At 37.1% G+C, this 26292-nt stretch overlaps 1 protein-coding gene across 1 annotated transcript in view; it reads left to right on the forward strand.

Moving 5' to 3' along the window:
* Positions 1-26292, forward strand: part of SLC24A2 (solute carrier family 24 member 2) — a 243780-nt gene that overhangs the window by 123253 nt on the left and 94235 nt on the right. Inside the window, exon 2 of the mRNA XM_090275816.1 lies at positions 23445-23483. Within this exon, the coding sequence (XP_090131942.1) occupies positions 23445-23483 (39 nt within the window). The remainder of the gene's footprint in view (positions 1-23444; positions 23484-26292) is intronic.

A 26292-nucleotide genomic window follows, 5' to 3' on the forward strand; every position in this document is an offset into this window, starting at 1 on the left:
AAATATAAAAACATGAACATTTTATGTTTCAAGCATATTTCTTATGTAAAAATATAAAGAAAATATGCATCAGCTAAGGGCAAGTGAGGAAAACAGAACTGTAACTTAAAATTTTTAAAGCTAGAATTGATTATTAAGAGCACAGACCTTGGTTCTAAACTACCCAGATTCAGATCTCAGCTCCGTCACTTATTATAACACACTTTGGGCAAGTGACTTTATTTTCTGCTTCCTCAGCTTTACCATTCTGTAACATGGAGATGAAATAGAACTTATAGACAATTGTTATAAGGACTCAGTAAGTGAATTTATGTGAGATACATAGACCCTTCCTGGCACACAGTGTCACCTTAAAAAATTATAAACATGTCAGTTTAGTCTTAATGTTCTTATACTTCAGAATCCAATCTTCTGCCTACATTCATTAGAATTTGAATGTACTAATACCTCTATTTATTTATTTCCAGAAGAACAGAAACCAACAATTCTAAGCATCATCTCTCTCCACCACCAATTATACCAATACCTGCACCGTTGTCATTTCCTGCTCAGCCCCTTATTCTCACTTGCCATAAATCCTTGATCTTTAGATGAGAGGTGCTATGCCTCATTAACCTCCAAGTTTGCAATTGTAGTGTTGAGACAAACTAGTGTGTCTTCAGGTGTGAGATATGTCATAGGCAGTTTATTATCCATCATGATTAAAGTATACAAGTTCATAAATTTACTTTTATCAATTTGAGTAGTTTCAAGGTTATCTCAGTTACCTCAGCCTCAATTAATTGAGTTCCAATAAGCTTCCACAAATAGGAAGAAGGCAAAGATGTAAAAGTCTGTTGAATCCTACACTCTGTGGACTAAGCAAACCATTGGTCCATAGCTGTGCAAATGTCACACATGTCATCTTCATGTGTTTCAGAAGAAGTTTAAAGTTGAGAACTGCTGTCCTAAGCAATATGTTGATAGTGATGTATTACAAGTGCTTTGCAAACTGGAAAGGCATTCACAGATGTTCATAGTTATTTTTGTCAAATATATGTTACAGACAGAAGACTCAGACATGACAAGTCTGCCCCAAAGGATGGAAGAATGTTTGGAGCAGTTGTGCTGGGGCACACAGGGTCTCTGGCAACAAGGCCCTCCTATCCATCCCCTGAGCATCTCTGGATTAGACTCACTTGCTGGCATATCAGTAACAAAAACTCCAAAAACAGAGACATACACCCCAAAGGTTCTATGCTAGATTTGCTACCACATTAAGGATATTTCCACTAGTTATTCAAACTTAATGGTGGGGGTAAAGTATGGAGTAGTAGGAACATATTAAAAAAAAAAATAACCTAGAGATTCTTCCTACAAACAAGATTAACCCTTTGAGTGCCAACATCGCTGTGAGCGACTCTTTTTTCAATGGCTATAAATGTAACAATGGAATAATTTGTATTTTATGTTTTGTTCTTTTTTTGTACCTCGGGTTATATATTGGTATAACTTTTTCTCATGTTGATCCAAATTTTGAATTTTTACACTTGTTCAGATACTGACATATTAATTCTGTTATAATTTTTACTTATATTTTAAATGGTTCTTTTAATTTAATTTATCTTTGCAATAATCATCAAAACTCTATGCAGTGTGCATGATAAGGAAGTTTTTGCTAATGGACATTTTCATTGCTTCACGCTATAGAGTTAACATTTTGTTTATAAACTGTTTTTCACTGTTGATATCTATTGATATATGTCTCTAGTGTGAATGCCATTTGTGTTCATTTTTTGTTATGTTATGAAGTTTTCTTTTTTTTTCAAAAGTTCACACAATATTTGGCATAATTCTTGCTTGTTATCCGTGTTGCTATGTGTTTTTTCAAATTATAATTATAGGTTTTATATTATGCCACCTATTCTATTTCAAAAGCCATATTGAAGGGAATAATTTATTTTTCTAAAATAATTGTTATAATAAAATAATTTTAATGCAATAAATTTGTTGCTAAATTGCATCAAAGAACACTGCTTACAAAAGAAGAGTGTATTTACTATAAGTTGTGAAATTTTCAGCAAATTATTATGAATAATAATTTTTCTATAGACATTTTTCATAAACTCTGCATTTCTCAGCAAAGTAGCCTGGCATTTCTCACATGAATTTTAGCAATTACACATGGCACTCAACGGGTTAATGAAAAACATAACATCTGGGCTGAATAATGATCCTTTGATTTCTACAAACAGATAGTTCAGTAGGAAAGAAATATTAAATCTGGTATTTTTATACTATAGAGTCCATTGAATTTTGTAAAATGCAGGTATAAATAAAGCAAGTATTTTTAATTTTTTAATATTTTAAATTAAGATAAAAATGCTTTATCTTAACAGAGTCAGTACAACTTACATTAGATATGCAAAGACATTCAAAATCAGTTATTACTAAATCAAATCCACTGATTTTTTGTAAGTAGGCAGATGATTGATGAATTCATTCAAATCTGTTAGAAAACATTAACACCATCTCTAAAAGCAGGATTTCACAATCATGAAGAATAAAAAGTCATAGCATCCAAAGCTCATATTACACGCCACCCTCAAAGCCAGACTGAACAACAACAAAGCCAGCAAATTCCATTTGGTCTTTGTGAGCAGGACTCCTAGTTATTCCTTAGGAGGCCTCTGCCTTAGTGAGCTTGAGGCCAGAGTGTACTCTTAGCTTAGAAAACTGACCTTATGGTTTCAATACACTGCCACCTGGTGTCAACCCTATGCCAGGCTGAGCATTGTCACTAACCCCCTCTGTTCAGACCACCTCCCAAACGACGACTAGACACATTGTCACTAAGGTCACTCTGCTCCCTCCAAGATCAAGCAGCTGCATCTCCCAGGGCCCACTGGAGTATTCCTTTCTCTGGTCCCAGATCAAGATATGAGGACCCAGCACAGGACGTGAGAGAGTGTGTGGAGTAGGCCTAAGGCTGGGACACCTTCTAGCCTCTCTTGCACCTGGGGAGACCCAGGCACATGAGGAACCAGTTATTTCCAGCTTGCATCTTCCACTTCCCGAAAGCCAAGCCAGTTTCCCTCCCTGCAACCTGTCCTGGGAATTTAACACTACTATTTACACTCTTCCCCTACACCCACCACCCCAGCTCCTTTCATCTGGGGCAAATCCTACCCTAGATATATGGAAGCGATGTCCTCTCTGGGCTTACTGAGGTTGGTGCTGATTTTATTGAAAGAAACATAGAGACACATTTTAGCAATAGAATTGATGGAATTTGCTGGTGGATTTGGATGTAGGAGAAAAGGGGAGAAGAAAAATTAAGCTAGACTCCTAATTTTTTGGCTCAGTCAGTAGGGTAAATGGTAGTGCCATCCTCTACTAAAAAGTAGATGGAAGATTAACAGCTCTGTAAAGTAGAAATAAATATTTCCAGTGAACATGTGTTGCTTTTATAGTCCAAACACATATGTGTTATATGAAGTGTTAAAAATGTTTAAACAACCTAACATAAGCCAAAGAAATATGAAAATGTTTTGTAACATCTGGGTGTGTGCAATCTGATCCCAACAGCAGAGAGAGAAAGGCACCTACCTTAACATCTATGAAAGTAGACATCTGTGTTATGAAGTCTGTTATGCCCGCTAGACATCGAACAGAGATGGCAAATTGGCAGGTGGATGTGCGGGTTTAGAGGAGACAAAGTCAGGACTACACATGTCTATTGATGGTATATAAGGTCAAGAGGTTCTTTGAGAACAGAAGAGGACAGAGTCCTTAAGACTGAGGAAAAGAAGTCAGTGAGGTAAAAGGAAAACCAGGAGAGAATGAGAGGAGTAAGACAAATGCTGGCATGTCCAGGGAGATATGGAGACAAGGAAGTAGCCACCATCTTTATATCACAGTGGTCTTTGATAACTGGGACAGAAATAGTACCACTACACTAGTACATCAGCCTTCTAACTAGTCTCCAAGGTTTCACATTTGACCTCCCTCCCATCTACATAGCAGTGAAAGCCATGTTTTTAAAACAAATCCCATCAGCCTCTTGTTTGAAGACCTTCACTGGCTTACTTACCATTTGAACTCAGAATAAAATCCAAACTCCCAGGGATAGACATAGGGTGAGGTGAGGCATAAAATTTAAGAAGACGCCCAAAATCTTAGTAAAATATTACTTCATAATATTTTAATGAAGTAGATTTTAAAAAAAACCAAATTGGCAAACTACAACCCAGGGGGTCATCCACTTGTTTTTATAAATAAGTTTTATTGGAATCAGAGACAGGATTAGGGTGATATGAGTGAGAAAGGGTCATGCAAGTGCAGGGTTGAAGCCTATCCTATATTTATTTAAAATCTTGATCTATTGGTTCATCATGGAATTTTTTGCTTTTTTATTTTTTTTTGAAATATTGCATTTATATCACTGAGTTTTTGGTGCCCTCTAAATATTGTGCATGATTGTAAATGAGACATTTTCCTCATCTTCGTAAACCCCATATCACGACCTATACATACTTTGCAATGAACCTGTGTTGCTTTCACGATCAAAACCATAAGTACTAATATAGGTTTTTAAAAATGCTTAAGCAACCTAAAATAAATCCAAAATACATGAAAGTGTTTTGCCCAGCAGTACAGAGAGAATGACATCCAATTTTAAATCTAAAAAGGTGAAGATTCAATTTCTTATTTTCCAGACAGATCTGATCTGACGCAGTGAGGCACATGGATTAATAACAGCAGGAGAGCCGTTTTTAGATAAAACTGATGATACTTTCATGGAAAAGTTCCAGGCAGATTAGTTGTATAAGACATAATGCTCTTGACTACTTAAATGTGTTATGAAAATTATTTTATTGTATGACTTCTTAAAAGAGAGGTTTTTCTTATTTACCAGGTTACCAACCAAAAGAACCAGGCAGCTTTAATTTCTTTATTTATCTAATAAATCCATGTTATTATACTGAAGCATGAAAGACCTTGGAAATCTATTAACAAACATTTTTAATAGTACATATGGTTTGAGGTTTGATTCATAGAATAAATATTTGTAGGCTTTCCAAGTTAATAAGAAATATTTACTTCCTCTTAGCTTCTCTCCCCTTTTCTCTCATCACTATGCCTTATGTTTTAAAGGTTGGTTTGCTTCCTCTGTGAATAACTGAATAAATGGATTTAACAGGGCCTAAAAGCTATTGACTCTCATCCTAGTTCAGCTCTTATATTACAAGAAATGTGTCTATCTCAGTTTCTCTACTCAATACTTAAGAATTCTCTAATGCAAAATACTGTCATCATTATAACTGGAAATGGGTTATCCAGATATTGCCAATGTGTTGCACGTGTCCAAACACAATTGTTGGTGAGAAAGACCTGGGTGTATTCCACACACATAAATGTCTCCAGTATTTGCCTCACCACTCAGTTATCAGTTCTATCATCCGGCTTGGTGATGGTTAGCATGGCTAGTAGTTAGTATGATGTCTCTTGTCATGATGGCTGGGCAGAATTTGGAGGGAATATCTAGATGCATGCAAGGCCCCGTGAGGCCTAGCACCACATTCTGTTGGCCAAAGCAAGTCACAAGACTAACCTAGATCAAAGGGAAGGGAAATAAACTCTATCCCCTGACAAAGGGGGACAGGAGAGGAAGCCTACAAAGTCACTGTTGCAAAGCTGTATGGACACAGGAGAATAATTGCAGCCATCTGCAAAAAAACTACCACAATTAATAAAAGTGGGAAAACCCACTCAGTTACCTATAATATAGTAGCTTTACTTGGTGACTTTTTAACAAGATTATATGGGGGAGGGAATGAAGAGCTGTGAAAGAGAATCTTTGCATTGGTAAAACCACTTGCAAATTCAGAATGGCAGTTGTTTGATGAAAAGATATGGAAACTGAAGATTACCTTCTCATCTACCTGCAATGATTAATGATTGACTTGCCCAGTTGTCCGTTGTTATATGAAGTTGAAATTTTTGGCCCAAGTTTCAACCTGCCCATCTCTGTCTCTGAGTTTAGGTATCTAACTGTTCTAGTTATCGATTCCTGTAATTTTTATTCTCATATATGGTTTATTAAGTGCTTGTAGGGATCTAGGAATTTTACATGTCACAGTATTTAATTTGATAACCAACAACCCTGACATAGCTGTCATCTACATATTACCTGTGTAGGGACTGAGGCTTGGGGAGCCCTCCAACAACTAGCTGGAGGCTGCAGTACTGGGAACTGGCAGAGTCCAGGCTCTTTAAAACACCCTCCATCTGTAGTGTCATTGCATGGTCTTATCCTCTTGAATCGTACCCTCTTTGTTTTGAATACCTAATGTTAGAAATAAATGTCAAAACCTAACTCATTGGAAAATAATAATCCATTATCAAAACAAGCAAAGTGGGAATTCTCTTAGATATCCTAGGATGTTTAAATGCTTATTTGTAAACCTCTAATTTGGTGAAAGGAACAGATAAAAAGAAAATATTAGAATCATCTGCCTCATAAATAGCCATTGACAATGAAGATAAATTCAATTTAATAAAACATTATTTCCTACAAAACTTCTTAAGAATGTAAGTATTGGGTAAAAAGTGGGGGTCTCATTAGGAGAAAATAACCTTTTCTAATTCAACTAAGTGCTGTCTAGTGGCCTGAAAGTCTAGGCCATGCCAGGATTGAACAACTTACTGATCCCACCTAGCTTCAAGCCTTCAGAGAACAGGGCCAGACATTCCTCAGAATGAACCCAAACTTTACCAGCACCACATCTGTGGCCTTGGGCTATTTAGGCAACCTCACAGAGCCTCAGTTTTTCCATCAGTAAAATGGCATTGATGATGCTTATGGAGCTATAAATATTAAATGATATAATGCATTTAAATCAAATTGTTCAAATGCTAAGTGCAATTAATTTGTCTCTCACCTGAATTTTTCAACAGAAACTAGCACAAAACACAACACAGTCAACAAGACCCCACAGTACAGCTGACTTCACAATCATTTATTGTTCTTATACACTTGTATATTTCACACTGCTCCTTCCAAAACTGAATATTTATAAAACAAGATGTGACAGGAAATGGCATTCAACAGGCAGGTTCTATCCCCAGCCCCTGCTTAGCCCATCCTGTTGCTTCATTCCTTTGAGCTTCATTCACTTCCTTCTCTCTGCAAAACAAAGGTGATTCTCATAATTCTGCTAATACCATAAGGCAACCATGGAAGAACACCCAGCACAGTGCCTGGCATTTATTCCCTTTGGCATTTACAAGGACATGCACCCATTTCCAAAAGGTCCTGGCAGGTGAAAAAGCAGACTTTTCTCCATTTTCTCACTCACTTATTTTGGGTTTTTATGCTTCCCTCTTCTGTGTTTCTTCAAGGTGAGCACAATCACAGTTGTCAACCACCCAAAAGGCTATCAAAGCCTTGGAACAAACACAGCCGGACGAAATGAGTGCCTGGCCTCCAGAGTGGACCTTTGGCACTCGGCCCAGTCTCTGCCCATTGAATAGAATTGGACCATCTGCAATGACAATGATATTCAGATCTTTTTCCTCAAGAGTTGGAACTAATTGAGAATGTGTCAGTGTGTGTAACATGCTTTGTGCTGCCTTCTGCTCTAGCTGGCCTCTGCCAGGACCCACTTTGGTGTCATCAAGCTTTCAATTGAGTAGACGAGATGGGTCCTTGAGGAATTCCGCCTTTCTGTCAGTGAGCAGTTCATCATTTGTCCCCTTTTTAGTAACATCTTTCGGCTTCCAGAGGGGTTTTGAAAGCATTAAATCAGTGATCCTTAACCTTTTTAGGGTCATAGACCCTTTCGAGAATCTGATGGAAGCTATGGATATTCTTCCTCCTGCCCCTGAAAATTCATATATGTACACAATTTTACACAGTTTCAGAGATTTCACAAACTCCCCCTGAAATCCAGACTGTGGACTCCAAATTCCAGCACTAAATAGTATTTGTATTTATAAATGTCTGTGTGGTTCGTATTGTTTAGCAATAAGCTAATATTAAACAGCAGTCAGGAAGGAAATGGGTATTTGTGTCTAAACCAACTTTTAAAAATGAAACAAATGATTTCTATTGATCTGCTCCTGTGGGTTGATGGAATAAGTAAGGAATGGAGGTCTTAGCAAATAAAACAGATACTTTTTTTACACATATTAATAACTAACCTGAAGACAAAATTATAAACACAAACATAATTGATCATATAAAAAAACCCATCCATTAAAAGGTAGTAACCTATGAAGGCAACATGTCACCTATTATATACATACAAAATGCACACACATGTTATGATTATATAGAAGAATGCCCATATTCTTGGAAGATAACATGTGAATGTTTAGGATGAAGATAGCATAACATCTGCATCTAACTTTAAACTGATTTAGAAAAAATTATAACTACATACATAAGTTGATAAAGCAAATACAGAAAATGTTAACATTCACTAAATCTAAGTGGTGGGAATATGGCTACTCATCTGGAACTACCTTCAGAAGTTCTCAAATGGCTAAAGCCAAGGATTCAGAGCCAGCAGTAATTAGGAGGAAAGCTTTTTTCACAGGTTATTCCTTAGGTCATCGTCCCTTAATCCTGCAAACAGAACAGTGCTAAATATTTGGCCAAGAAGATGGTGCTGACTGTCATATCTGTGCCTCCCGGCTCCGTTTCACAGTAATGCAGTTAGGATTCCCAGAGCCTATCTTTTCCACTTCTGTTACTGCAAGGCTACATCTGTTTTTAGTAGTACACAATTTCCGTTATAGTATTGACAGATAACAGATAAGATATGCCCAAGGAGACCACAGGCACTATCTGGAACCAGAAAGGTTATTTTAAGACTCAAGCCTCCAGCGTCATCAGTTTATTACTCCTTCACCAGCAAAAATAGAGCACTCTCTTTACTTAATGGCAGATCTCAATTTCATCTCTATTTTTCTGTTTTAAACTTTGTCTGTTATGAGTATAAGGATGCATGACATTGGAAATTATAGTTTATTTTTAAAATAAATTCATGTACTTTTTGTTCAAAGTGAGGCTAGTGATTTCCTTAAATAATTCTATGAAGATTAGAGGGCTTTCATTTTCTGAATAAATTTCCTTCTGTCCTTCATTGGAAGGTGAATTCAGAGTATTTTATGTTTACTTGGAGAATTAAGGTAGATTGGTACATTGGACCCAGGAAAGTATGGTAATTGTGAAAATGTGTTTTCAAGGCAGACTTCCTGCATTTCAGCTTCACTGCCTCCACTTACTACCTATATGATCACTAGCCTTCCACTCTTGGTCTTTAAAATGGGTGTAATAGCAGTTGGACATTCAAAAAAATGATCATAACCAAAACTCATATCTTACACAAAAATTACTTCAAAATGGATTATGGGCTTAAGTATAAACCATAAAACTAAAAATTTCTAGGAAAAGATAAGATAAAATTCTTAGGACCTAGGAGTAGGCAAAAAATTCCTAGGTGTACTACCAAAAACCAATGCATCAAAGGAAAAATTGATAAATTAAAAACTTTTGTTCTGTAAAAGACCATTGAGAGACTATGAAGAGAATAAAAGGACAAATTACAGTTGGGGAGGAAATATTTGCAAACCACATATCTAGCAAAGGAGTTGTATCTGATTTTACTTATTTATTATTAAACATGCATTTATTGGGCATCTAACACCAATATGCTAGGTACTGTGGAATAATATAAAATGAAAAAAGCATGGTGTCTTCCCTCAGAAGGGTGCTCAGTAACGGGAAAGAAAGAGATGAGACAAATAATACAAAGAATGAATTAGGGAGCAAGTGGGGGGACACAGAGAGTATGAACAGACTGTGGAAGTAGCCAAGCAGTGTCTGAAATAAATGTCTTTGTGTGCACTTTTTAAAACCCATCCCCATGACATGAATGATCTTAGTTTTCTCCTGACCTTCCTTGGGCACAGGAGAGCAGATCAAGTAATGGGACCCAGTCTCAGTATCAGTACATTTGATACATCATTCGATATATATATTTGGTATATCAGTACATTTGTTATATACTTGACATTTGTGCATTTTTTTGTTTCCCCAAAGCTTAATTACATTTTCATTTAAATTATTAAATATTTATTTTGGGTTTACATGATATTCAGTTACTTGCTAGGAATTCCAAAACTAAATTTAGCAAATCTAGCATCCCTATACTTTTGCCCATATGGATCAGGTGCTGATATGGTGCCAATGAAATTTTTAGAATCACATGTTAAAATCTGGTGGAGAATTAATATGCTGTATTAATGAGGTCACACCATATCTAGGAGACCATAAAAGTAAAAAGGTACATGCATCAAAACCACAAAGTTATATTATATTATATTATATTATATTATATTATATTATATTCAAATATTAGGTTTTTGTTCTTGGAGTTCAGGATTTCTTTTTTTCTTTAATCTTAAATCTGTGGAAGTTCTTTTTTTAATTGGCAAGAAACTTTGTTGCCAATAATATTGTCAAAAATTAAATTATATCTTCAGTTTTATCATTTTCAAGATGTACTTTAAATATCTAGTGCCCTTTGCTATGTGTTGTTTACAATTTTATAAACACAATTGTTATTTATATTTTTTGCTAGCTTCTTCCCAAACCAGAATGCATACTAAATCCAGCATTAATAAATTAGTCATAAAGTATGATTACAGAATTGATGATTTGGCCACAGTTAATCCACTTAAGTATATGCCTAAATATAACACTTAATATTAAGTGATCTAACTACTACCTATTATGTCTAGTTAATTTTATGATAATAACATTCAATCTGGAATGTTACTCCATAAAAACAGATTTTTTGTCAATTTTGGTCACATGTTTATCCCTAGAACCTAGAAGAATTTCTGATATGTAGTAAGAGTTCAATAAATACTATCAAATAAATCTTGTTAAGTAACTGAATTAATAGTCTTTATTCAAAACTTGCTATTCAGTCTCAAGTTGATGCTTCAGACACAATAAATATAATCATTTCATATTTTGAGTTGTTCTTTTCCTGAAACAAAGAAATAGCCCTAGTTCTTCAAGTGACAGAAATAAATTGAAGACTGGGCACATGTGTTTCCAAATAAACTAAATATATACCAGTATCACATGGCCACAGTGATAAATGGGACCACCAGAGGGCCTCACTCTTCCCAACTACAGCTGAGCTATAAACCCCTTTATTCAAGCCAATTTGTTACATGGATAAACTAGTTTGCAGTGTTACTTGAACCTATGCCATTGTGAAGGTTATAAAAAGAGCCTCCATGACGTTCAAGAGACAAAAATAATCACGAAAATTCATGACAATTGTAGGTCGTCGTCGGCAGCCGTCCCTCTCGAGAGACGATGGTGTAGCTTCTTAAGAGTCTATCTGCACCGCCGAGAATGGCTGTGCAGTCCGACTCGGGAGTGACATCGTATCTGTCTCCTCCCGTGTTGAATCGACATCTTGCGATGACGCTGAAGCTACAGAGCCTGGGCAGGGTGATATGGAGGGTCTGCTGTTGCCCATGCAGCAGACCCCCCCCTCTCTTCGCAGCTGAAGGGTCCAAGGGAAAGACGGAGTCAATACAGCTTGGCTTCAGGTGCGCCACAGGAGTTGCCGGTGTTGACTACAACGTCAAACCGCCTTAGGGACTCCGGCTCCGGATTTTCTGTCGGGGTTTACTCCCTTAGCCTTTCCCCTGAAGAGGTATGCCGCAAGGCAGCGGAGGTTTTTTGGAGTCAGAGTTTTCCTTCTCTGATGTACAATTGTAGGTAAGTCTAAATAATAATGCTGGAAGAGACAAAAGATAAGAAAATAACTATACTTTCTCTATTCCCAGACTCCATATTTTTATACCACATGAACACAAATGAAATCTGTCATTCTTCATTCACAGAAATCACTTGGCAACTATTTTCTGACCTCCATTGAAAGTCAAAGCTCATAAATAGTTCTTAATATACATAAACTGCGTTTACTGTATTTTGCAGTTCCAATGTCTTCGGTCTCTTTCACACAGCCCACTGCAAGGAAAATTCCACTATCCTGTTTCCCCAACACTTGAAGAGGCTCTGGAGCCCAGCTGCTGAGTTTATATCCCGACTATGTGGCCTTGGACAAATTGTCCAACCTTTGTCGGCCTCAGGTCCTCAAACATCACAGGGGACAATAGTGGTTATAATACCTATTATAGTGAAGATTCACCCTTTGAGAACCAATGTCGCTGTGAGCGACACTGACAAATTTTCCCAAAAGTGCTAGCATCGCTCCCAGCAATTCTTTTTTCGTTGGCTATAAATGTAAATAACAATGGAATAATTCATATTTTATGTTTTGGTCCCTTTTTTTGTACCTCAGGTTATATATTGATATAACTTTTTCTCATGTTGATCCAAATTTTGAATTTTTATGCTTGTTCAAATACTGACATATTAATTCTGTTATAATTTTTACTTACATTTTAAACAGTCCTTTTGACTTCATATATCTTTGCAATAATCGTTGAAACTCTATGCAGTGTGCATGATAAGGAAGCTTTTGCTAATGGACATTTTCATTGCTTCATGGTATAGCATTAGCATTTTGTTTATAAACTGTTTTTCACTGTTTATAAACTGTTTTTCACTATTGATGTATGTCTCTAGTGTGAATGCCACTTGTGTTCATTTTTTTTTGTATGTTATGAAGTTTTCTTTTTTCTTCAAAAATTTATATAATATTTGGCATACTTCTTACTTTTTATCCATGTTACTATGTGTTTTTTCAAATTATAATCATAGGTTTTATATCATGCCACATATTCTATTTCAAAAGCCATATTGAAGGAAAGAATTTATTTTTTCTGAAATAATTGTTATAATAAAATAATTTTAATGCAATACATTTTTTGCTAAATTGTGTCAAAGAACACTGCTTACAAAAGAAGAGTGTATTTACTATATGTTGTGACATTTTCAGCAAATTATTATGAATAATAATGTTTTTATAGACATTTTTCATAAACTCTGCATTTCTCAGCAAAATAGCCTGGCATTTCTCACACAAATTTTTAGCAATTACACATGGCACTCAAAGGGTTCAATAAGATATTGTATATGAAGCACTTGGTACATATTGAGCTTTCAATAAATATTATCCATCATTACTAGAATCTGCTTTTTTGCAGCAAATTGTTCTGTGGTGTGTCCAAAACCAACATTTGTTGAAATTTCTTTTTAATTCAGATCAACTTAGACATTTTTCTTAAAAAAAAAAAAAAAAAAAAACAGTAAGGCAACCCAGAATTAATACATGAATGCATTTGGGGTTCTTTATTGATCACAGGAGATTTGGGTGACTGATGCCAGAACACCACTAACACATCGTGTTTGATTGGCATATCAAAATGGTTCATTAGCTACTGGGAGAATTGCTCAAGCAATACAGCAAAGTATATTAGCAACATCTGGATTATTCAGGAGGCAGTGAGAGTTGGCAGTGGTAGTTGGGTTGTTAATTCCTAAATTAAGTGAGTTAACCAGGTGCTTGGTATCCTGAGTATAGAGACTTCTTTCTTCTCTCTCTCCATTTATAAAATGGACATTACTGTCTTCTGTGTACCTACTTAATAAGAAAGATTCAAATAGGGACTCCAAGGGGCGGATCTAAATAATTATCATTACTATTAATTTAGCCAGTGGAGCAAGCATTGGAGCTTTGCATACTGACGTGGACGTCCCATTCTGCCTAATTGGCCTCACTCTTCCATGCCACCTGGTTGCATTCGTAGCCATATTAAGGACCATGGAGGCACGCAGTGACAACTGTTCTCAAGGATCTTACAGCTTCCACTATATGAGAGGCTGGCTGGGAGAACTGGGTGCAGTATGCACCCAATAGAGCTCACTAATTCCGTGAGAAGCATTTAAAACTCCTTTTTATATTTTCCAGCTTTATTGACATAATTGAAATAAGGCATCTTGTAAGTCTGAGGTATACAAATTGTTGATTTCGCAAAATGGTTACCACCATAGTGTTAGCTAACACCTCCATCATGTCATATATAATTACCATTTCTTTTTTGAGTGAGAAAACAGATCTACTCTCTTAGCAACTTTTAACTATATCATACAGTATTATTTATCATAATCCCCATGCTATACATTAGATCCCCAGAATTTATTCATCATATAACTGAAAGTTTGCACCCTTTGACCAACCTACCCCTATTTCCCCAACACCCAGCTCCTAGTAAACACCACTCAGTAAAACTCTTTAAAGGTCTCTGCTAATGCTCTAGCAGGGTGTACTAGACAATAAATTACTATGTAAGAAAAACACTAGGGTTCTTCTATTTATTTTTACTTTAAAAAAAAAAAGAAATTAGTCCATGTTTACTTTATGGTTAAAAGTAGCTGATAAACTAGGTAGATAGATATTCACATTATATATACATATATATTTCTTGTTATGTTTTTGATAATGGCATATAATCAATAAAATTTGGAAACACTGATTATATGCAAGTGGGTAAATTTAACTGATCAGTTACAGTCCACTTTTGCATCTTGAAGTCACCCTGACCTCATGCCTCACTGAGTACTCCCAAATAGTATTTCCTAACAACTTTAGACATGATCACAATAGATCCTTCATCTCATCTGTTAGACTAGTGACCTTCTCATGGGGTGAACTTTTTTCCAAGTTTTGAGAGAATCTTATTTTACTACTTATTCAAATCGTTACTTTCAACAGTTACCCAACACACCCAGGTACTCACACGACATAAGCACAAACCATCCCCACAAAGCCTGGCTTCCTGGAGCCAGAGAACTTCTAGTCCAGAATGCCAGCCAGCGTAAGATGGACTCAAGACTACACCTGTGCCCACTTCTGAGCTATATATTTCTCTCTTTCTGCTCACAAGCAACACCCTAACAAATGAAAGTGTTGACCAGAAACCTCCAGAATTTTGTGGGAGGCAAGATCCTTTTGGTTCGGGTTTGGCTTCTATCATCTCTGAGTCATCCAGCATCCAGAGCTTCCTAATCAAAACTAGGGCCACTGAGGTATGTGAGAAATGAAATGCTGACCTAGCCTTGCCACTTCTATATCCTGGCAATGTTGATTCATGGGACAGAGACAGTCAGAAGCCAGATATAATCTGCTGTATATCTCCCTCTCCCTCAGCTGCCAACCTCAGACAAGTCCAATTAACCATCTTCTAGTGTCCTACATAAATCACCTCTCACCATCCTAATCAATGGAATTTTCCTACTTCCCATACAAACCACCCTGTTCTCTTTAATCCAGTTCATAACCCTGAACCTACTTTTGCCATATGATTTGTCATTATTTTCCTTTGTGTCTCCTAATATTAATAGTAATGATAATAGAGCTAATACATAGTGGTTACTATATACCAAACATTGGTCTAAGCACTTTTCATGTATTAACTTTTTAAATCCTCACAGCAACCCTCTGAAGTACTTACTATTATTATCCACATTTTACAGATGAGAAAAAAAGAAAGCATGGAGAGATTAAGTAACTTGTCAGAAAGGTCACACAGCTAACAAGTGACAAAAGTAGGAAAATGAACCCCAGCAGTCTGGGCCTGAATTCCATACTCTTAATAACTATGACATCACTTCTCACCCTGTATTACTTCTTCTCTCATACAATGATTTAAAAGGCAAAAATGTTGTTTCTTAACTGTCTCTAGGGAGTTTCACTGCCATTCTCTCCAATTTGGGACATATCTATTGTTCTGAAATGTCTTCTTATTATCCCAAATATTCCATGATTGTGGGAGTTATTTGAATAAATTATCAAAATGTTTTGCTCCCATTACCACACATTTTACTTAATTTCCACCTTTTCTAAAAAAAATGCATTTGACAATATCCAGCACCCACTTATGATAACAACTCTCAGTAAAGTGGGAATAGAGGGATTATACCTCAATATAATAAGGGCCATATATGACAAAGGCACAGACAACATCATAGTCAATGGGGGAAAGCTAAAAGCATATCCCTTAAGATCAGGAACAAGACAGGGATATCCACTTTCACCTCTTTTATTCAACATAGTTCTGGAAGTTCTAGCCACAGAAATCAGATAGTAAAAAGAAATAAAAGGCATCCAAATTGGAAAGGAAGAAATGAAACTGTCATCATTTGCAGATGACATGATACTATATAGAGAGAACCCTAATGATTCCACCAAGAAACTACTAGAACTGATAAATGAATTCAGTAAAGTAGCAGGATACAAAATAAATGTCCACAATTCAGTTGCATTTTTATACACCAATCATGAACTATCAGAAAGGGAAACTAATAAAACAATGCCATTTACAATTGCCACCCAAAAAATAAAAATAAAATACCTGGGAATCGATGTAGCCATCCTACTGTGTTTCTGTAAGCCAGTTGTGAAGTGGGTGTTCCTGCATCCTGGCTGCTGCCTGAGCATTTCATTGATCTTTGAGATTCTATGTTTCTACAGGACAGTGCTTTGGGATAATCACCCAGAAACCAGTGGTAGCAGTAATTTGAATTTAAATCTCAGGGTTTTTTTTCTTTAGGTATTTATTTAATCTCATCCCCTCCTTAATATTTTAGGGAATATGTTAGGACGCCGTAAAGGGACGGAGAGGGAGATGATTTTGCATCTGATTAAGAGGTTCTAGGGTTTCTTTCCTTTCACATTTCAGATTTCAGGCTTTTGTACCTTTTGCTAACCCTCTCATGGGCTTTAAATTTTATTCATCTTTAACTAGGAGAGAGTTGGTGAATGTTTTTGCTCATTACAGGTAAATTGTATTGAAAGAAAAAGGAGCGTTCCATACTTCCTTGTTAATTTTTAAAACGGAAATGAGTCATTCAGATTGCCCCTTACTCAACCTTTCTAAATTCTCAGACATTAAAATTAATGCCAGTTAGGAATTCTGGCAAAAATGGAGGCTTGGGGAGACACGTTGCATCTTCCTCACAACTAAGAAGGAATTTACAACCACTTCAAAACTAATAAAACCCTGAAGATCCAGAAAATCAAACTATATAAAGTTCAACAAAGAAATATTCAGTCAGAAAGGAAGGAGGAGCAGAGCCAGACAGAGAGAAGGAGGCCTGTGGCTGCAGCAGCAGCTATGGGGGCAGAGCTTGGCAGCTGCAGTGGGCTAGCAACAGCAGCAGCAGCATAGGGACTGTAGCTGTGTCAAAAAACACAGTCATGAATTTTAAGCATGGAAAGCAATCCCATCCCCAGACAAGACTGATCCCAGCCCCAGACAGGACTGCACAGTGCACAGTTCCAGCGCTGAGGAAAATAGAGCCACATTGCTTCTAACTGTGAAAGCCAGTGGGGGTTGGGGTGGAGGAAGAAACTACCAGTCTCTCAAAGGAGGCAGCTTGCTTAGTACTGGAAGGGGAGAAGTGCCTGGAAAAGGGGCAAGTGCTGAGCAAGTGCCATTGTTCCCTTTCAGGCCCCTACCCCACATACAGTGCCACACTGTAGGGAAATGGGTCACCAGCACTAATAAATACCTAAGGCTCTGCCCCTCATAATGTAACATGTTGGGACAGCTCTACCTAAGTCACAGAGGCAAACACAGCTGTCAAGATGAAGAGACTGAACTACAGCCCAAAAGGAGGGGGCACATCAAGGTTCCAGTGGGAGAACTAAGCAATGAGGAGATAGTGAACCTAACAGATGCACAGTTTAAAGCACTAGTGATAAAGATGCTTACAGACTTGACAGAAGATTAAGCAGGACATGGAAGAAATTTAGGCTAAACTAAGTGAAATGAAGGAAAAACCACACAAAACTAGTGGTGAAGGAAAGAAAACCAGGGTTCAAATCAACAAATTGGAACATAAGGAAGAAATCAAGTCAACCAGTGCAGATTGAGGAAACGAGGATTGAAAAAAATGAGGAGAGGCTTAGAAACCTCTGGGATAGCTTTAAACGTGCCAACATCCAAATCATATGGGTGCCAGAAAAAGAGAAAGAGGAAGAAATTGAAAACTCATGTGAAAAGGTAATGAAGGAAAACTTCGCAAATTTGGCAAAGGAAAGAGACATACAAGTCCAGGAAGTACAGAGTCCCAAACAAGTTGGACCCAAAGAGGACCACACCAACACACATCATAATTAAAATGCTAAAGATTAAAGATAAAGAGAGAATCTTAAAAGCAGCAAGAGAAAATCAGAGAATTACCTACAAAGGGGTGCCTATAAGACTATCAGCTGATTTCTCAAAAGAAACTTTGAAGTCAAGAAGGGACTGGCAAGAAGTATTCAAAGTGGTTTAAAGCGAGGGCCTCCAACCAAGATTATTCTATCCAGCAAAGCTATCATTTAGAGTGGAAGGGCAGATAACGTCCTTCCCAGAGAAGGTAAAGCTGAACAAATTCATCATCACCAAGCCATTATTATATGAAATGTTAAAGGGACTTATTAAAAAATAAAAAGGATCAGAATTATGAACATTAAAATGACAACAAACTTACAATTATCAACAATTGAATATAAAAAACAGGAAACAAACTAAACAAATAACCATAGCAGGAACAGAATCACAAATATGGAGATCATTTGGAGGGTTATCAGCTGGGAGGGGGAAGCAGAGAAGTGGGGAAATGGTACAGGGATTAAGAAGCATAATTGGTTCGTACAAAATAGACAGGGGAGAGTTAATAATATAGGAAAGGGTGAAGCCAAAGACCTTACATGCATGACCCATGGACATGAACTAAGAGGGGTGGGATTGCTGGAGGGAAGTGGGGTACTGGACAGAGAGGAGCAAAGGGAAAAAATTGGGACAACTGTAACAACATAATCAATAAAATATATTTAAAAAAAGAAACACTACAGGCTATGCACATTTGGATTGTTTCTTTGTCACCTTCATTAGTTATTTCCAATGTATTAACACTTCTTTAAAATTAAATTCCTAACATAATCAGCAGCCCATTGCCAGGACTGTTAGAGTGAGGCTAAGACATGTGAATGTTGGGTATTATCAGTAGTCATGGGCAAGCCCCTGAAAATGAGCAATTACTATCATATGTCACATTTTTTATCTCTTTTGCAACAGAGTTACATAAAAGGGAAGTGGAGGGGTGTCTTAATGGCCTCAGCTGCCATTTGTGTATATACCTTAATTTGTATGTTGTAACCTGATGTGTACTCATGCCTACAAATTACACTTGAAAGAAAACTAACAATGTCAACTTCTGCTGACATTAAACAGTGGGAGGTTTTGTATAGGATTCCAGATTTCTCTCTGCACTCGGATTTTTCTCTGTAGCATCTATGTACGCGGCATTTCTTTTCACTTATTGTGTCTTATGATTCTCCTTGCTTGTGAGAGAAAAAGGAAGTCAATGGGGGTAGATATTCTTTTCTTCTCTTCAAACCAAAAGACAGGATTGGATTTTTTTTTTCTTCAAAAGTTTTCTTTAAATATATTTTTTAAACCAAAGTTTCAGCTGGTGATATTTTGCTGTTATAAAGACTGTCCTTTTCATCCTATTTCTTCATGCTCTGTGGTATCAATCACAGCTCATAATTATTTTTCTCCCATTTAGCCACAAGGTGTAAATTTGCTAACTGAAAAGGCGTGCTCTAACAGTTAATCTCAATGCGTGACCAAAGGCTGAGCGGGCTGCACTGGATAATTTCCCCGGGGGATTGTTCTGTATAATGTGGGGCAATTTGTTGAGCTGTCTGATGTGGAAGAAGAGAAAATGAAAGGACCTGCCAGACAGAAACAGGATCATACAGTGCCTTTGAGAGCAAAAAGGGAAATCAAAGGGCAATTTCAGGTCCACTCCAGTCCCCTAAGCATGTGGCTGGGAACTGGGGAATCAGGATTTTTTTTTTTTTAATTGGTGGTTTTAGAAAAGTCATTGAGGAGAGCCCCAAATCAGGGGGTTAGGGCAAATTTAGAAGTGCCCATGAGCTGTGCTCAGAAATTACCACCAATCCAGAACATTTTATAGGTGCCTGAAAGTTGCTAATCCTTCAAGGCTCTACAGAAATGTTCGGAACCAGAAGTAAAAATATCCATTGATATTGATTCTAAACTCCAAAAGGACATCTACAAGATTATTAAATATTTCATTGAATGTCTACAAAATGTTTAATATCAACTTAAGTATTAAACTTAGTCTACTTAAAAATGAGTGTGAAAGCAAATTGTGGATTCATTTACCTCACTTTTCAAGGTTTTGAGCAGCCAATAATTTGAAGTGCAAAAGTATGATTCCTTTTTTTTTTTACATAAAAATGCATATTTTAGGTGGGATGTTGGGGTGACTTAATGTTCTTTATATGATGTGTGTGGTAGGGCTAAAAAGAGAGAGAGAGAGAGAAACTGAGGCCGCTGAAAGTTTTATAACAGCTCTGCACCTGTCTGCTCATCTCCAGGTGTGTAATTCACTGGGAAATACAATTTTCATTGAGTTAGATCTGACACTTGTTTTTGACTAACTTTTGGCATCTGAATCCAAAAATGACTGCAGTTTTTCTTTATCACATCAACTTTTTAAGGTACAGGATACCGTCCCTTTGTCCCCAAAACCATACATACAAGGAAAATAAAGAAAAAATTACCTGAATGGACTGTTTATTTAGAGTTATTTTATTCATATAAAGACTGTATATTGTTCCTGAAAGTCAAATCGTGTACAAGTAGTAAAGTTCTGCTACCAAACATACTTATTAAGGCATTTTATATTTTCAAACAACAGGCTAGGAAATGCCAAAACGAGATACTTGAAACAGTCTCCTTCAGTTGGCAAAGCTTTAACAAATAGCTTCATGAGACCCAGTTTTATGTGCAGAGGTCGGAATATAATGTTCTTTCTGTCAACAAGTGGCTCATGTAGAATGTTTGGATCACCAGGTTTGAGGTCAGATCTTGGAGGCCAATTCGCCTTCACTCAATGCTTCTCATGATCTCTGCTGTCCCACATACACAGAAAACAGGGATACTTGGTGTATCCACGTTGCTGACCAAGATGGAAGCAGACCATTTTAAGGTCAACACAGATAATCCAATTGTGCTTGTGATATTGCAACAGATCAATGACTCTCTTTATGTCTTCATATTCTTCATGAAAACAAACTGAATGGCCAATCAGGACTGCACCTAATAAATTGCTATTGTGGAGGAAGACACACTTCAAGCTCCACTTTGAGTTATCGATAAGTAGTCACCATTAAGTTGCATTATCGATTGGAATTCCCAATTCCTCCATTAAACCATGTATGTTATGGCAATACACAAAGCCACCATCACTTTGAAAGTACTGCAGAAATGCACTTTCTCTTGATCGAAAGTAGAATGCCTTCACTTCTTTTTCAAGCAACTTTTTCTCATGCAGTCTTGATGCTAGGAGTTCTAAAGCCTTTTTGGATAGTCCCAAATCTCGTGCCAAATCATTCAACTCATGCTGATCAAATCCCTTACAAACTGAGTTATCTTCAATTTCAAAATCTTCATCATTGCTGTCACTTAGTTCTTCACCATATTCCTGTTTTTCGAAAGAGTGTAGTTCAATGAAAACTGGCACTGGGATTTCAGCTGAATGAGGCACTGGGTGTATAGCTGGTGGTAAACTAGGATACTCTATTTTATATTTATTTTTCTTGTTATATCCTGACGTTTTCACTATACAAAAAATAACAGTCACTTGAATGATCTCTGGGCTCGCGCCAAACCACAGGTGTACCAAATGACAATTTACCACGTGTTCCCTTTGTCCACATACATAAACTCTCAACACACTGCTTGCACACCTTGTGAGGGTCCCAGGACTTATCTTGATTACCAAGTTTTACTTTAAAATATGCAAAATAGGCTTGCCTGAAAAATGCCCTGATGTTTGTCCTTTGGGCATAGTGAAACTGCCACAGGTAGGACAAAACAAATCATGGTTGTTTAGGCACTTACGATGAGAAATAGCAGAAGCAGACATGATGTGAAGGAAAGGAAATAAGTGCATATGTAAATAAAAAAATAAATTCCGCTAAATCCTTGTATACAGACAAGAATTTGGACTACACTTCGGAATATGATTCACTATATAGAGCGGCACACAACCTCTCACCACGCTGTCTCATGTGTAACTGAATAGCCTAGACAAGTATTAACCTGTTGCTGGTCTCCAAGGTTGTCCCCCATCCCTTCCCACTTGAGGGAGATTTGCTCTCAGCCAATAGGAGAGCACTAGTGCTTCCCTCAATCCAGGCTCAATTCAGCCTAGAGTGGTCACATTAAGGTAAGTTGTAGAGAAAAAAACTTGATGTGATAGAGGAAAACTAACTGCAGTTTTGAAATCAACATGCCTATTTAAGTCTAAAACAGCTGAAAAATCAAACTCAACAGGAATTATGTTAAAAATTGTTCCCCTATTCTTAAAGATGCAGAGCATTGAAGACTGTAATGGGGATGAGCAGAGGAAAGCCAGGGGGAGGTGGTCTAGTTTTTTCTTGCTGTCTGTGGTTATAGTTGAGCTGAAGTCACCAAGGTAGTAGTCTGAGCATGAGGAGATTCACAAGACACCTACTTCTACATCATTGGAAAGATCACAGGAAGGTGCCCCAGTTCTTTTGAAGGAGGAGTGTTCATATTAAATTGAGGAAGCAAAACTGCCCAGTTGGGGCATATTGGTAGAACTCCACTGTCACCTTATCTGAGTTGTGTTCTCTTCTAACAGGCCCTCACATGCCCCTGTGTTCAGTCAACTCTTTCTCAACTTGTCAGATATATCCATTTTTAGCATGAAAAACTTGAAGTGGTGGGAGTAAGAAAGATGTATATGAATTCCATGTGTAATGATCCTAATCTAATTTAGTGACCTTACTTCTTTGGGCTTTATTTCTTTTTATTGACCACACATGGGGCAGTGAATGTTGACTCCCTTCAAAAGATGGGGGAAATGGCACTTTCTTATAATCCTATTCCCAGCAATAACCACTAATAATAGTTTGGTATAATTCTTGCACAGCTTTTTTACATATACTAAAATATTATTTTTTAATAAAATGAGATAATAAATAAGGTTTAATTGTTTTACTTAACAATATATCTTATATATTTTTCCATGTCAATACATGTGTACTCACTTCATTCATTTTAACGACCACATGGTATTCCACTGCATGGCTGGGCCCTAATTAATCTAACTGCCTTCTATTGCTGGGCATTTGGGCTGCGCATTCAACTTTGATTTTTCAAAAGAATGTGCCTAAACAAACCATTTATTAGCTAGAAATATATACCCTTGTCCCCCTGTGTTGCCATAATCCTTCCAAGGAGCAGAAAGAGCCAAATATTTCCTTATACTGATGATTGTTATTAAATGTAAAACTTACATGTGATTCTTTATTTATTTGTCTTTGTTTTTGCCTTTTTCTCTTATGCAGTCATCTACAGCCAGGGACAAGGATGAACCGACACTACCGGTAGGAAGCAGTGATCTTGTCTGTACCTGTCCATGTGCCTGTGGAGAGTGGGGGTGGGGGGGTCTGAGGATGAGGAGCTCATGTGCTCAACAAATCTCCCTTGAAATACTTAAGTGGGTTAATCTGCTGTTGTGCATGTGTGCTCCAACCTACAATCAGTGTCAACTGAATTCTGACATTCATTGACAAATTATCTCCAAGACTAGGTTTCAAAAAGTCAGAGTTCTGTCTTTCATTTGGCATAAACTTTTATAGGCATTGAAATAGTGAAGTAATCCTAAATTGCATTCCAAGGGATGTTGAGCTGATATTTGGAAACAGTGGTGGGGGGACCAGGGGTCTAATACTTGATATCTGTTTTCTTTGTATATCTGCATGCACTTAGTTTTAGATGGAAATTTCTTTTGGTCCCACAAAAAGAAATGCTGCATGAGACATTATATATATATTAGATTGTTTGTTTTTAAAATTTTTTAAAAAGAATTTGTTAGTAATCCCTCTAAAGTTTCATTCTTTCTCTCTTACCTGTCAGTTTCATTTATTTGCCCAAAGGATCACTCTAGTAGGAGTTTATGCAAAAAAAAAAAAAAAAAAAAATATATATATATATATATATATATATATAAAATACCCGAAAGGATGCTTTAAGTTCTTTTATAGATATAATCCTTTGCTAATGAAGATCTCCAAAGCACAGTCCTTCCAGTTTATCACAATAAGAACCGTAGTAATAGTAGTCATGACCGGTTATTAACAAGCACATGTTTCAGTTCCTGTCCAATTAACATACCACATTTTGTATTGTGAAGCATGACAAAGAGATGACCTTCAGAGTTTTTGTGTTCAGCCATCAAACAGTGATTACATTTCAAATCTACTCATATCTCTTAAACTTGCCCCTAAGATATTTTGAAACTTAACCATCTGAATCAAATAACACAATTTATTTAAAGTGTTACAGAACTTTAAGGCAGAAAGGACTAGGAATGAAGATACATATGGCCCCATCCTTCCTCATCTAGTGCTCGAAGCACAGATTTATGACATTCATTGAGAGAGCCTATAGGATATGCGAGATCCAATACTGGGATAGAAGTACAGACCCAGTCTCTTCCCCTGAGGAGCTCATGATCTGACTCACCAGTGAGACACCAGTAATCCCCTCTGGTCCTTCTCCAAACCCTGTTGAGTTGGGAACATAATCTCTAGTTAGAATATAAATTATAATAAAATCAACACTAAGAAATCCAGATATTTCCATGTACTTTATAGACACTTTACCCAAACTTCAAGCTTACTATAGGTTTCGTATTTGTCTCCAAACATACAGACTATGATTATTTATTTTTTTGTTTTTTTTAAGTGGGTACATTTTTCCTTTTATTTTTTTAAGTATATTTTATTGATTATATTGTTACAATAATTCCAATTATTTCCCCTTTACTCCCCTCCACCCAGCACCCCTCCCTCAGCAATCCCCCCACCAAGTCCAGGCCCCTGGTTTGTACATACAAGCTCTCCCGCTTCACCCTTTCATATATTCTTCTCCTTTTTTTATTTTTATAAATAAATGATTAATTAATTATTTTAACAATAAAAAATAACAATCCCTTCCTCTCAGATATTAAGACCCTTTATAATCTTATAAAGGACAATGGGCGAAGGTCTCAAGCTCCTCTAGTTGCTTCAAGCTGGACATGGTCGTCGTCCTACCTACCCTTGGGTCCAGAAATCCCTAATAAGAGTGGGGGTGTGGAGGGGAGGGTGGCCTTCCCTCATGGGGAAGGATCGTGCATATTCCAGGTGAGTTGGCTGTCTCCGGACAACAGCGTGCTTGGTTTAACAGGCTGGCATCCTTGTTATATTCTGGGGGCAACAGATTTGGCAAAAGGGTTAAAAGACATCATTCAATCCATAACCACTAGATGACAAAAGGCAGAGATTAACTTTTCAATGTTCCACATTAGGGGAAAAAAAGGGGGCTTCTTTGGAGGAAGGTGTGCCAGGCACATCTCACCTGTCCAAAACCCTTTTGCCCATTATACTTAGTTTGGGCTGAGGGAAATAGTTTAGGTTTCCCCACTCTCAGACCTCTGGGCCCTTTCGGTACAAGCCATTAGGATAGAAAAGAGAAACCAGTTTTAAAGTAAAGCCCACAGACCACCCCATTCTTCACCAACCCAGCCACTAAGTTCAGCCAAACCATTGAGTCTCAGGAGGCAGCGCTGCAGACAGGATTAAGTGAGGCCTATACATACAGACAATCACTCAGGTAACGAGATCATAGACTTATGCCCTTTGAAAACAGAAAACACATGTTAATTTATGTAGCATAACCTACAAACAAGTCTCTAAATCTGTAAGACTGTCTTATTGGAAAGACATCCAGTTGCAAGGCATTTGACATTCTTCTTGCCTGTAACTTAGACATCTTTGATGATACCACAGACATAGTTTAACTTTCAAGTGAAAACATATTTTAAATGAAAAGAAATTTTAAAGACGGTTAGCTGCACTACTTTATAGTCTACCACTGATCTTTGTGATTTTCCTTGAATAATTATTTTTCTCCCTAAGATTACCCTCCTTGTCATTAAAGGGACTGCATTAAGTCCATTTTTAGTTTATCCTGTTCATTTTCATAAACACAACAAGAGCAGAAAATGATCACTTATGATCTTTAGTTCTGCTTTGCTGAAACTTATGCAAGGAACATTTAGGGTGACTTTCAGTCTGCCCTTCAGGGCACAGAAGCAGAACCACATACCTGGCATTCAGCCTTGCCTGTAAACACCTGTCTTCTCCAAGT

Source organism: Furipterus horrens, unplaced genomic scaffold, assembly GCF_987537825.1.
Source record: "Furipterus horrens unplaced genomic scaffold, mFurHor1.1.pri manual_scaffold_4, whole genome shotgun sequence".
NCBI lineage: Eukaryota > Metazoa > Chordata > Mammalia > Chiroptera > Furipteridae > Furipterus > Furipterus horrens.